Source organism: Argentina anserina, chromosome 5 (genome assembly GCF_933775445.1).
Source record: "Argentina anserina chromosome 5, drPotAnse1.1, whole genome shotgun sequence".
NCBI classification, from domain to species: domain Eukaryota; kingdom Viridiplantae; phylum Streptophyta; class Magnoliopsida; order Rosales; family Rosaceae; genus Argentina; species Argentina anserina.
The window spans coordinates 10,212,305-10,224,574 of record NC_065876.1 but is presented as its reverse complement, the minus strand read 5'-3'; the positions used below and the strand labels follow the sequence as shown (position 1 = coordinate 10,224,574).

The window sequence follows — 12,270 nt, the reverse complement described above, 5'->3', positions numbered from 1 at the left end:
TATATATTTATATATTATTTTTTTTTCTAGTTGTTACAACTACTCTCTCTTACCAAATTGATCTCACAGGACGTGGATCACAATTGGATTTTCAGCTGGTACTGGTCAATATAAGTTATGCAAGCTGTTTTTTTTTGTTCAAGTACCTAAAGTTTGAGGTTTTCCTCTGTTTAATAGGATAATGGTTGTTTGTGTATCTATTGTTAGTGATAAAAATGGTAACATGATGTTGGATATCTTTAAAGTTCTGAAGGTGGTAACATGATGTTGGATATCTCTAAAGTTCTGAGGATTAATAACTCACTGTAAATACAACTGAGGGAAGTTAACTAATGTTGTGCAACAGAAATTGATTCCTTTTCAATTGGTATAGGAAGCAAATCGAAGCCATGCAAAAAGTTTTTCAGATTCTAATCTTAACTTATCTAAAGTATGCCACATCGATGATTTATATAAATTCTTAAGAAAATTATGTGATTTTGTGAGCAAAAGTATTGCAATTTGGACTAATGAAATGGGCAGGTTAAAGCTGTGATACATGATATCAAAGACTGAACGGACATGGTTGATTGACAACAGTACAGTATTCTGAAAACAATTGATGCGGTATTATGGGGCGTAGAATTGTCCTGTATAATTTGGTTTCTGTTTAATTTGGTTCACATCAATTTTAAGTAAAATCAATGTCTTGGCTTTCTGAATTGCCTATGTGCCTACTAAGTTGTGAAGCAGGTTACTCCTTGTGTTTAGACTATGAAACAATAAGTAAACTGAATTGTAAAACGTCTCAGACATGATGGTAAAGGTTGATCTGGAAATTTACAGATATTATTATCAGTTGTGCCATTAGTATCCAACCAGCCAATTTGGTGTTTAAAAAAAAACTATTTAACCTACTTCATACAAGTCGGTTGTAGGAATGAATAAGAATTCTCTTTTTGGTGCCAATTCTACTTCTACTTGAGTGTGGATTTGAAGTCCTAGTTCCATTATAAACAATTAGTTCAAAAATATAATCTTCATCGAAAAACAGCATGCCCCAACAAATAGATGTCTATAAGAGCTAATCAAACGTCTTTATTGTGTCTAATTCCACTTGAAGACGAGCTAATCTAACTTGTTAAGTTGTCGTTACTCGTTATTGTATAAATCATCATCATATTGAATTACATATCTCAGATCAGTAGCTTGAGCTAATCCAGAGATGATTCCTCACCTGTTTCATCACTTCAACAGCCTTTAACATAAACTAGGCATGAGAAACACAAGTGACGACATTAGCAACCAAACTATCTAGCTCTGATATGTCAAATTGTATGGTGGCTGCGGTTTTCGATTGTGATTTGGGCTTGTGCAGACCTGGAGACAAAAGCTGGAGTGTCTTCAAGATTTTAGATGAAGATGAGTATTCTATCAACATATTGTTTTTTTGTGGCATGCTATATGCCCTGGTCAATAATGATGACATGGATGGAGTTGTTGTAGCTCGGAGTTTAGAGTTTGAAGATCATGAAGTGGAATTGAAGTTGGTCTATGACAAGATAGAAGAAATATTTTGGGATCCCGTTGAAGAGTTTTTCATAGGTCCTAAGTACAATTCATATTTGTTAGAAGCAGCCAGCAATGAAATCCTGTTGGTTTATCGACCTGCAGCGTTTGTGTTTGCATCAGTTTATGATGAGGAAGGCAATGAGGGCGAAGGTGAAGGCGACAACAACATTGAAGAACAAGAGGAGGAGCAGGACATGGAGGAGGAGGAGGAGGAGGAGGAGGGCATGGGCAATGAAAACCAGGGACAAGAAAAGGTAACGTGGAGAATGATGATAATGAGGATGGTGGCAACGATGGTGTTGTTGAATCTTGTTATATCAATAGTGGAAATTAAAGAGGATATGATCATATATATGAAGATGTTATGGGGGTTCTTGAGGTTAGAAAATGACAATGGAGATGAAGATGACAGTGGTGGTGATGAAGACGGCTTTAGAGTAAGAGTATACAAGATTGGATCCGACAATGACAACCTTGTTCTTATGGAAAAATCTTGGGGACCAAATACTTATTTTGGCAGACCAGGGTTCTTCGCTTTCACTCTCAACAACTGATTTCGAAGATTTAGAAGAAAATTGCATTTATTTTGGGACAGATAATGGAAACCACAAGTAAAATCCTCTAGAAACTCTTAGATCAAAATCAAATATAGCGCGCGACGTGGACGCCTTCTTCTTAATAGATGGAATAGTTGAGCCATCATTTCCCAATTTCAACATGCCAATACAGTTGTTCACTCCAATTTGGTGATAAACTTTCCGATAGACTAGTGCGGTTTGCTCTTTCAGCCAGGTTTTGTTCAAATACAATTGAGTTTGAAGATGTTCATCAGTTAAATGTGTTGCTTCAAATTTGGTAAGCAAAGAATTTCATTGAAAAACGGAGGATATAATGGACTAAGGTTGGATTCTTGGTTTGATTATGTTTTTCAAAATTTTATGTTTTGGATGAGTTTTGCTTCATGTCCTCATCTCTCTTTTTGATGTTGATCAATCTCTATTGCATTAAACAAATTTTTTACTTGCCAAAGAAGAGAGAAAATAATGGTAGAGACGAACTAATACAAGAGAAATCTTCAATGAGGTAAATCAAAAATCATTCCCACTATCATCAGCCAAATATATATGGCCTTCTTAAGCACCAAATAAAATCCACATTTTAGCCTCGTTGCACAAGCCTTACCTAAGAAAATAGCTTGTACTAATGCACAATTGCTGTATGAGAAAAAGATATACACTACAAATTGTACAGTACCTGAAAATTGTTGAAAAAAAAAAAAGAAAAAAAAAGGTGGAGTTGTTTCGAGAACATTCATATCTTCTTCGCAGCTCTGGAACCTTCTCCACGCTTCTCACCTTTCCCCTCCTCCACGCTTTCCGTCTGTAATCCCCACTAGTGTCCCCACTCTATATATAAACCCCTCCTTAAACCCTCCTCTATCCATCTCCACAGTTAGCTCCAAATCTCCAAAAACCTTTTGTGTTCTTGCGATCTTTCTCTGTAGCAAAGCTCAATGGCTTCATCGATCTCAATCGCTCTCAGGAGGGCCTCGTCCCCAAGCATCTTCTCCAAGCTCTTCAACCCTGTTCGCTCTGTTTCTGCAGCTCCCTCTGTTTCCCGCTCCTTCAACACCAACGTCCAGAGGTCCAGCTACGACGACGATGACCGCAGCGTCTCCGTCGACCGCACCTCCCGTGGCTCTCCCTCTCGCCGCCGTGACCCCATTGGTAGTTTCTCTTTCTCTTCTTTTTGTTTTCCCCCCAATCTTTAACTCACGTACTTAACTTTCATTGTTAATATGAGAAAATCTCAACTTGATTTAATATGTACAAATCCGAACCGGGTTTCTCCTAGTTTTATGAAAGCTAATTTGAGATTTAATCGTGTGATTCTCAATTGGGTTCTTGTCAATTACGCTCTGTCTCATTTGGGTGGTTGTTGATTATGCAATTCTGAACTGTCGTTTCCGTTATTAGCAGATGTGTTCGATCCATTTTACGATGATTCCCGGGTTCTTGCAAGAAATCTGAACCAGTTGCCAAGGAGCCTGAGCCAGGTCTTCAACTTGATGGACCAATTCATGGAGAATCCGTACCTGGCTGCATCTAGAGGCATTGGAGCAGCTGGATCAAGAAGAGGGTGGGACGTGAAGGAAAACGACGACGCATTGCTGCTGAGGATGGACATGCCAGGGCTGAACAAGGAGGACGTGAAGGTGTCGGTGGAGCAGAACACTCTGACTGTGAAAGGAGAAGGAAACGAAGCTGAGGATGAAGAAGATGGAGGGAGGAGGTTCTCTACCAGATTGGATCTGCCTCCTAATGTTTACGAGCTTGACTCGATCAAGGCTGAGATGAAGAATGGGGTTCTCAAGTTGGTGGTTCCTAAGGTGAAAGAGGCAAAGAACAATGTGTTTGAGGTGAAGGTTGACTAGAGTTGGTTGGGTTGGTTTAGTGACTTCCTGTGGTCTTTGAACATATAGTCCTTTTTGGATGGTAGGTTTTATGGTTTCATCTGGGATAGTGAACTCTGTTTTTCGATAAATAAGTCCGAATCAGAGTGGATCAACAGGTTGTATCTTCAGCCAAATGCAGTAACGTTGTTCTTGACAATTTCAGCTAGTTCAAATTGTGCCTTTTGCGAGCTTACATCTCCAATTTTCAGTTCTTTACCAAGATTTCTAGCAAAATAGTGCGCATGACTAACATTACACCACGACGTAATCGTAAACGAATGTGATTATTACATAACGAGGAAGGGAAACTAGTGAGGTTCTCAGGGAACCATGCCAAACAGAAGATTATATGGACAAGTTAATGGAGTTGGGGTCTGGGGTAGACGAAAATGGAGCTCTGTTTTGTAGATGAGGGAAAACAAGCGCAGATATCCACATCTGGAACCAGTCTCCATTAAAATTAGCAGCATTAACTTGTTTCCCAAATTACCTTTGAAGTTTACGCTACATTTGTCTTATTGTAGAAATGAGAAATGCAGTATCTATGCAAAGAACTAGTAGAAATTCATACGACCTTTACTAATGAAATGTCATCAGAGAAGTATTCCGGCGTACAACACGGGTTACGAATTAAGCTTTCCTTCAAATCCATTGAGATGGTCTGAATCCATGGTGGAACTCAATCAAGTTTTAACCTAGTTAAAGACCCTCGTCATTCGGGAACATCAGTATCTGCAGTTCTGCACTATGCAGGAAACGTTCTGGTATTTGACTTTATATTTAGGACGACCAACATAATTCCTACAGTAGTGCCATATCCATAAGAACAAAAAAGAAGACCAAATCCGAGGAAGACCGACTCAACGTGATGAAGAAACTTGGCTTGTGCAGGCAATTCTAAGGAAGACAGGCAATGATGCAGTCGTGAGCAAGTAAGGATACACATTTAGTTTTCTCACCAGAAACGAAGATCAAACACCTAACCTCTATAACCAATCTAAGATGTATAGGAAAAAGAAATAGAAAGATGCAAAGCTTTCATAGTTGCAGACTTGCAGTTACGAGTAACAATTCATTCCAATTTGTGTAATATTATTTCACTAAAAGCATGAAAGTAACAACCGCCATTCACACTGTTGCAACAGCAAACATGTTACAGACAAACAATTGGAATCTGCACACCCAAAGTTCTAGTTATAAACATTTTTGTGAGAACTCACCTCCTAGTGTCTATCGCTAAAATCAGCTCCATCCCTCCTGCTCTGGCTCCCATTCTTATTCACAATCAAAGCGCGCACCCTTTCCTTCTCTCGCTTCTCCCTTCTCAACCGTTCTTCCCTCATCTCTTCTATCGTCTTCTTCCCACTCTTGTTCTTCTTCTCTTCCTTAACCCCTGTCGATGACTCATCATCCTCACCATTTGCATCCGCAGTCTGCCTTTCCAGGTACCACGGCAACTTAACCCCCTTCCCTGCAACTCCATACCCCAGCCTATACTTCTCATCCTCCGCTGTCACAACCCTGGGCGGCTCCTCTTTCTTCATCTTCGTATTCCTCTTAAACCCGTCTTTCCCCTCACCTCCCTCCTTCTCCAACCCCTTGATAGGGTCGAAAATCTTAATCCCCTCAAAGAGGTTAATATGACCAGGCTTGGACTCAACTTCAGCATTCTGATTCTGACCCGGCTTCGCTTCCTCCCCAGCAGACTCCTTGGGCTGTACCAATGGGGCCAATCCCCGAGCTGCCCGGAGCTGCTCAAGGCGGTACTCGGTGTCTCTCCGCCGTGCTTGCTCACGCTTGAGCTGCTCCTCTTTGGCGGCGGCTTCTTCATCGAGCCGCACCTTCTCTCTGTTATCAAAGTTGTACACATTCCACCGCTTCTGAGGCAATATATTCAGACCTCCATGACCACCCATTACTACTTCCAACTTTCAGAATCAAAACTTCACCTGCATACGAATTACAAAACGATCACTCAAAATTTGAATTCTATTAAAGGGGCTCAAAATTAGGGTTTCGGATTGTATGAAATTAGATAAGCAAAATTCCGAATTGGATCAGGGTTTACGAAAGGAACAAAGTTGGGAGGCGGATTTCATATGGGGTTGGGAAATCGGGAGTAAATACAAATGCGCCACACTGTAAATTAGGGTTTTGGAAATTACAAAGAGCAGAAGATTAGGTTACGAATTGAAAAGTGTTAGTTACAGGGACTAGGGGGTTGGGTATAGAGAGAGAGATGGAGTAATCGACGACTTACAGTTCCTTTGAGAAAACCAGTCGGACGGAGTCACGGAGATGCAGAGCTCCAAAATTATCAGGAGAAGGCATTAGTCAAATTTGACTAACCCAAACCAAACTATCAAACATTTTTTATTCTCTCTCTTTCTCTCCTTCGTCTTTTCAGATACAAAAGTAACATTCCAACTTAGTAAATGATTATTTTAACATTCAATTTAGACATTTCCATTCCAATTTGAATTAGTCAAAATATGAACAAGTTATATTTTCTATGTCATAAGTCAGATTTTGAATTTCATATAATTAAATGGCTAATTAGTTGGAATGAAAATGAGTTGAGTCAATTGTTACTGTTACGCTTAGTGTCAACAAATAACTTATTGGTTAGAGATGCTGCACTACTTAATCAATCAGATCATGGGTCTCCAGCTAGTCCCACCAAAAACCAAATTATGTAAATTGTAAAATAATTGTGGATTACAATTAAATTTTGATAAATGAATATTTGATAAATTAATAGCTTCGATTAAGTAATAATTTTTTCCGGTCTCAACTCGGACAAATGTATATTGCTAGAACCTCGCTAAATGTATAAGATAATATTTTTTTGAAATCTCTTTACATCCCATTGAATATATGAAGTAATAATTAGTTACATAAAATTTGAAAAATAGTGAAAATGATTAGTAATTGATAAAATAGTGAATAAATTTCATAATACTGTAAAAGAAAAACTGAATTGGTATACTCATATTATTACGAACCCCTTTTATATAGGGGAAATATTACATGAAAATGTATCAATCAGTTTAATGACAATAAATGTAAATTGATCCGTTACATAATTTAAATTCGTAATTAACTAAATATCAATACTGATTGTCTAATTGTTTCCGTCAGTTACTTTGACGAAGACACATTAATAAAGTAATAATTTTTTTCCTTTAACACTCCCCCTTGTGTCAAGTCAAATACATAGTAGTGCGTAAACTGTTGCCTCATCAAAAAACCTTGCCAAATAATAAAACCTAATGAGACAAAATGAATCTTGGTCGAAGAGAAAAAGAGTACAACACACTAATGACATGCGTGGGTCTAGACTCCCCATAAAATCTATTCATCCCCCTGACTCTTACTTTAATCAAGGGAGTTCAGAAAGTTTTCACATTCCTATATTCTTTACATGTTTTTCAAACGTAACTTTAGGCAATGACTTGGTAAATAGATCTGCTACATTCTTCTAAGATTTAACTTGGTTCACTTGAATCTTGAGGATAGCTTGTTGTTGTTGATTGTAGAAAACCTTTGGAGATATATGTTTCGTATTGTCACCCTTGATATAACCTAGCTTCATTTGTTCGATGCAAGTTGCATTATCTTCATAAATGCACGTAGGCTCTTCAGTGGTAGAACTTAAATCACTAGTTCCTCGGATATGAGTAATGATGGACCTTAGCCATACTCACTCACGAATCGCCTCATGTAGAACAATAATCTCTTAGTGGTTCGAAGAGGTAGCCACAAGGCTTTGCTTGGTTGATCTCCAAGATATCGTTATTTTTCCAATAGTGTATACATAACCAGTTTGGGAACGGCCTTTATGTGGGTCAGAAAGGTACCCAGCATCAGCGAAACCAACCAAAACATTATTTGGGGTTTCAGAGTAGGGGATAGTAATTTTGTCATCGACATTTTCTTTAGGAACTGCAATTCCATTTGCGGATCCTCCTGTCTTACTGTAAGGAAGAATAAACCCAAGTCAATAGTTTTCTTTCGGTATCGAAATATGTTCTTGACACCACTCCAATGACGCTGCTTTGGCGCTGAGCTAAAACTAGCTAACAAGTTCACTGAGAATGCAATATATGGTCGAGTACATTGGGTCAAGTACAATAATGCGCCTATTGCACTTAGGTAGGGAGTTTCAGCTCCTAATACCTCTTCGTCCTCTTCCTGTGGGCGAAATGGATCTTTCTTTACATCCAAACTTCGATCGATCACAGGGTGCACTTTGTCCATGTTAAATCGCCTGAGCATCTTTTGGACATATGCAGACTGGTGGATTAAAATTCCACAAGCTCGGTGCTCTAGTTCAAGGCCTAGACAAAACCGAGTTTTCCCAAGATCTTTCATCTCAAATTCGAATTTCAAATAGCTCGTGGTTTCTCTTATTTCGTCATGAGTACATATTATGTTCATGTCATCAACATATACAACTACAATAGCAAATCCAGAACTTGTTTTCTTTATAAATACGCAGGGGCACAATTTATTATTCTTATATCCATTCCCAATCAAGTAGTCACTTAGTCGGGTATAACACATCCGCCCAGATTGCTTTAGCCCGTAAAGTGAGCGTTTCAACCTAATTGCAAACGCACTCTGTGGTTTAGAGTCATATGACTTGGATAATTGAAGGTCATCAGGCACTTTCATATATATCTCTGAATCTAGATTCTCATAGAGATATTTTGTAACCACATCCATAAGCTGCATGTCTAGTCCTTTCAGAAACTACCAAACTAACAAGGTAGCGAAATGTTATGACGTCCATTACGGGAGAGTATGTCTCCTCATAGTCAATTCCAGGGCGTTGTGAGAAACCTTGCGCCACAAGGTGAGCCTTGTACCTTAGGACTTCGTTCTTCTCATTACGCTTTCTGACAAATACCCATTTATGTCCTACAGGCTTTACACTTGGTGGGGTTAGCACTACCGGACCAAATACTTGTCTTTTTGCCAGTGAATCTAATTCTACCTGGATTGCGTCTTTCCATTTAGGCCAATTTGCTCTTTATTGACATTCTGCAACAGAGCGTGGTTCGATATCATTATGCTCTATTATTTCATGACCAACGTTATATGCAAATGCATCATCAATGTGTATGGAAGATCTTTCCATCAACTCATGTGCACTCTCATAATTCATTGAGATTTCTTTGTTCTCTGGAATTATATCAAACATCGGAGCGTCCTCTAGTAATGATTCATGGACTGATGGACATAACTATAATCAGAGATAATCTCATGAAAGGGATTCTCCACATCGATGATTAATGGATCTGGTTGTGCCTTAGTCGCCCTTTTCTTCCTTGGGCGAGTATCAGTCGAACCAAGTGGCCTCCCTTTCTTCCTTTGAGGAGCCACAGCCTCAACCACACCTCCACTATGTGTGGTTGCAGTGCCTCCTACTACAACACTGTGCCCTTTTTTTGGGACTTCTAACCTTGCAGGCACATTTGCAGCTGGTATATGTGATCTTGTCACTTTAGCGATATTAGAAAACGCATCAGGTATCGAATATGCTAGGTTATGAAGATCGATTATTCTTTTCACTTCACTTTCACATTGTGGAGTGCATGGATCAAAATGAGATTGAGTGGGGACAAACCATGACAATTCATGTCGTTCCATTTGAAAATCTTTTTTCTTATCTCCCATTGACGACGGGAATACTGTCTCATCAAAGTGACAATCTGCAAATCTAGCGTTAAAACGATCGACTGTCAAAGGTTCCAAATAGCAAATAATTGTTGGGGATTCATATCCAACATAAATACCTAGTCGTCTCTGAGGACCATTTTTTGTGCGTTGTGGGGGCGCAATAGGCACATATACAGCACAACCAAATATGCGTAAGTGTGAAATGTCAGGCTCATATCCAGTAACCAACTGGTACGCAGAAAATGGTTGGCTAGCAGTTGTCTGAAACGAATAAGCAAGGCTGCGTGCAATATTGCATAACCCCATGTACTGATAGGTAAGTTGGTGGCTATTGATGGTGGCTTCAGCGAGACCATTTTGTGTATGCACATGGGGAACATGATGCTCTACATCGATCCTAATAGACATGCATAAATCATCAAATGCTTTTGATATAAACTCTCCAGTGTTTTCGAGCCTTATAGACTTAATAGGGTGATCAGGGTGGTGAGCCCTTAAACGAATAATTTGTGCTAGAAGTTTTGCAAATGCAGCGTTTCATGTGGACAATAATGCAACATGTGACCAGCGAGTCGAAGCATCCACCAGAACTATAAATTACTTAAATGGCCCGTATTCTGGATGGATAGGTCCACAAATATCACCTTGTATCCTTTGTAAGAATGAAATTTTTTGTTTCGTATCTTTAGCATAGGAAGGTCTCGATCCTGTTTTTGCCAAAGAACAAGATTTGTAAAATGACTGATGTGCTTTGAAAATAGTCATTGAGGCAGAGGGAGGGAACACTTCAAGTACTTTAGAAGGTAATGACTGCATTGGAGCAGTGTAAGGAGCACTGTGCATCGTATTGGATTGTTGTCCCTTTTATTTTTCCCTCGAAATAAGAGATGTCCTTGTGAATTCTTTAGAATACGGACCGTCATGTCCCGACCAAGATGTCCTAATCGATCATGCCAAAGCCTGTATAAGTCAGTGTCCCAACTTTCACATTGGTGACAACATAGGATTCAGTAATCTGAATGGTAGTAAGATATAGTCCATTATCTTAAATCTTCATCTTCTCTAAAACGCGTGTCCTTCCACATTCAAGAGAAGTAAGACACAAATATTCACTTCCATTCTCACAATAAGTGTTTAGATGATAACCGTTGGTACGAATATCTTTGAAGATTAACAAGGCTCGAGAGGCTCTTGGTGCATCTAGAGCATTTGTGATTTTCAACAATGTGCCATTTGGCAGGAAAATAGGCAGTTCCTCGCCCTTTTACTATTTGGTCGGATCCATTCATAGTAGACAAACATGAATTATAAGGAATTAATTCAACAAATAATTGTCGATTCCTTAATACAGTGTGGGTAGTCGCACAATCTGCTAAAACTCTATTTCTCCTCGATTCATTCCTACAATTAAATTTCGATGTGATCATTAAAAATATATATCTCATATGCATTAGAGTATACTGGCGTAGGTCGAATGATATACTTTTCATTCCAAAAATATTTCTTTTTATTGCATGGATGTATTTCTTTACATCATTAATAGTGTTATTTTCGAACCATGTATAATAATTTAAAAACTTGAACAATCTCAATACTTCAGATTAAAATCTGAAAATTTATTAATAATCCAACGGTAATCAAAATAAGTCTCATACATAGAAATCCAATTCAATAAACCATTATTGAGAAATAAACTTTAAGACCAAACCAATCATCTAATTAAAACAAGGCATTACGCCTTCACACTCAACTTGGAAAATAAATGAAAAAGATTAATCAAAATCTGGAGTATCGCTTGACTTGGCAGGGTCCATCTTGCCATTAAAGTCTGAAATTGTGAGGTTGACATTAGGCTCAGGACATTCTTCCTTCATATAATGAGCCTCTTGTTTTCTAGACTCCCTATACCTCATGTAATTGGCTGTTACTCTGTTGCTTGCCTGACAGTTCTTATACCAATGAGCAGTGTCTCCACACCTATAGCAAGGTTCATTGCCAACTCTTTCCCTTTTTGCTTGGGGTTTTTTTGGTGCCTTTTGCACTTTGTGACAACTAGGTCCAGTGCTACCATGGCCACTAGGACTTGCACCACCATCTCTGCGCCATACATTGGGTGGACCTCCACGGCCCATTCCACGACCTCCATATCCTTTTCCACGTGGTGTATTGCCCCCACGTGTGTAAGGGTCAGCACGTCCAGTCCCCTTTGCTTTTGGATTCTTTCCATCCTTCACCTTGCCATAGTTAGCCTCGGGAATTTTATTTGTCCCAACATGCTTGGCATTATTGTTCAGAAGAACTTGATCGTGACACTCAGATACTTGCAACATGGTGATCAATTTATAGCAGGTAGTGATTCTTTTGTTGTCATACTTCAACCTATACTGATTCGCTAGTATAAGTGCCGAAGTAGGGAAAATGGATAGAGTTTTCTAGATCATATCATCTTCTGTGAGTTCATTGCCACAAAAATTGAGAAGTGCTTTCAAGCGCAACATATCTCTGTTGAAGTCATTAACCCTTTCGTAGTCAAGTAAGCGGATTTCATTCCACTTGACAGTTAATTTTGGGAGCAAAGT

At 38.9% G+C, this 12,270-nt stretch overlaps 3 protein-coding genes across 4 annotated transcripts; 1 reads left to right on the top strand and 2 right to left on the bottom strand.

The window, feature by feature from the left end:
- Window positions 1-2,993: 2,993 nt before the first annotated feature.
- On the top strand, window positions 2,994-4,165 carry LOC126793293 (23.6 kDa heat shock protein, mitochondrial-like). 2 transcript variants are annotated; one of them, XM_050519765.1, is made up of 2 exons: window positions 2,994-3,278; window positions 3,531-4,165. In XM_050519765.1, the coding sequence occupies exons 1-2, from the start codon at window positions 3,065-3,067 to the stop codon at window positions 3,983-3,985; spliced, it is 669 nt and encodes a 222-aa protein (XP_050375722.1). In that variant the 5' UTR covers window positions 2,994-3,064; the 3' UTR covers window positions 3,986-4,165. The 2 variants fall into 2 exon arrangements, with proteins under 2 accessions (XP_050375722.1, XP_050375721.1); XM_050519764.1 differs by having other exon boundaries at window positions 3,528-4,165.
- A 912-nt stretch (window positions 4,166-5,077) lies between these two features.
- On the bottom strand, window positions 5,078-6,389 carry LOC126793292 (uncharacterized). The gene is made up of 2 exons (XM_050519763.1): window positions 6,267-6,389; window positions 5,078-5,955 (listed from the first exon to the last, which is right to left on the bottom strand). Exon 2 carries the CDS (start codon window positions 5,920-5,922, stop codon window positions 5,230-5,232), a length of 693 nt encoding a protein of 230 aa, XP_050375720.1. The 5' UTR covers window positions 5,923-5,955; window positions 6,267-6,389; the 3' UTR covers window positions 5,078-5,229.
- A 5,074-nt stretch (window positions 6,390-11,463) lies between these two features.
- On the bottom strand, window positions 11,464-12,021 carry LOC126795472 (uncharacterized). The gene has a single exon (XM_050522308.1). It carries the CDS (start codon window positions 12,019-12,021, stop codon window positions 11,464-11,466), a length of 558 nt encoding a protein of 185 aa, XP_050378265.1.
- Window positions 12,022-12,270: the final 249 nt, after the last annotated feature.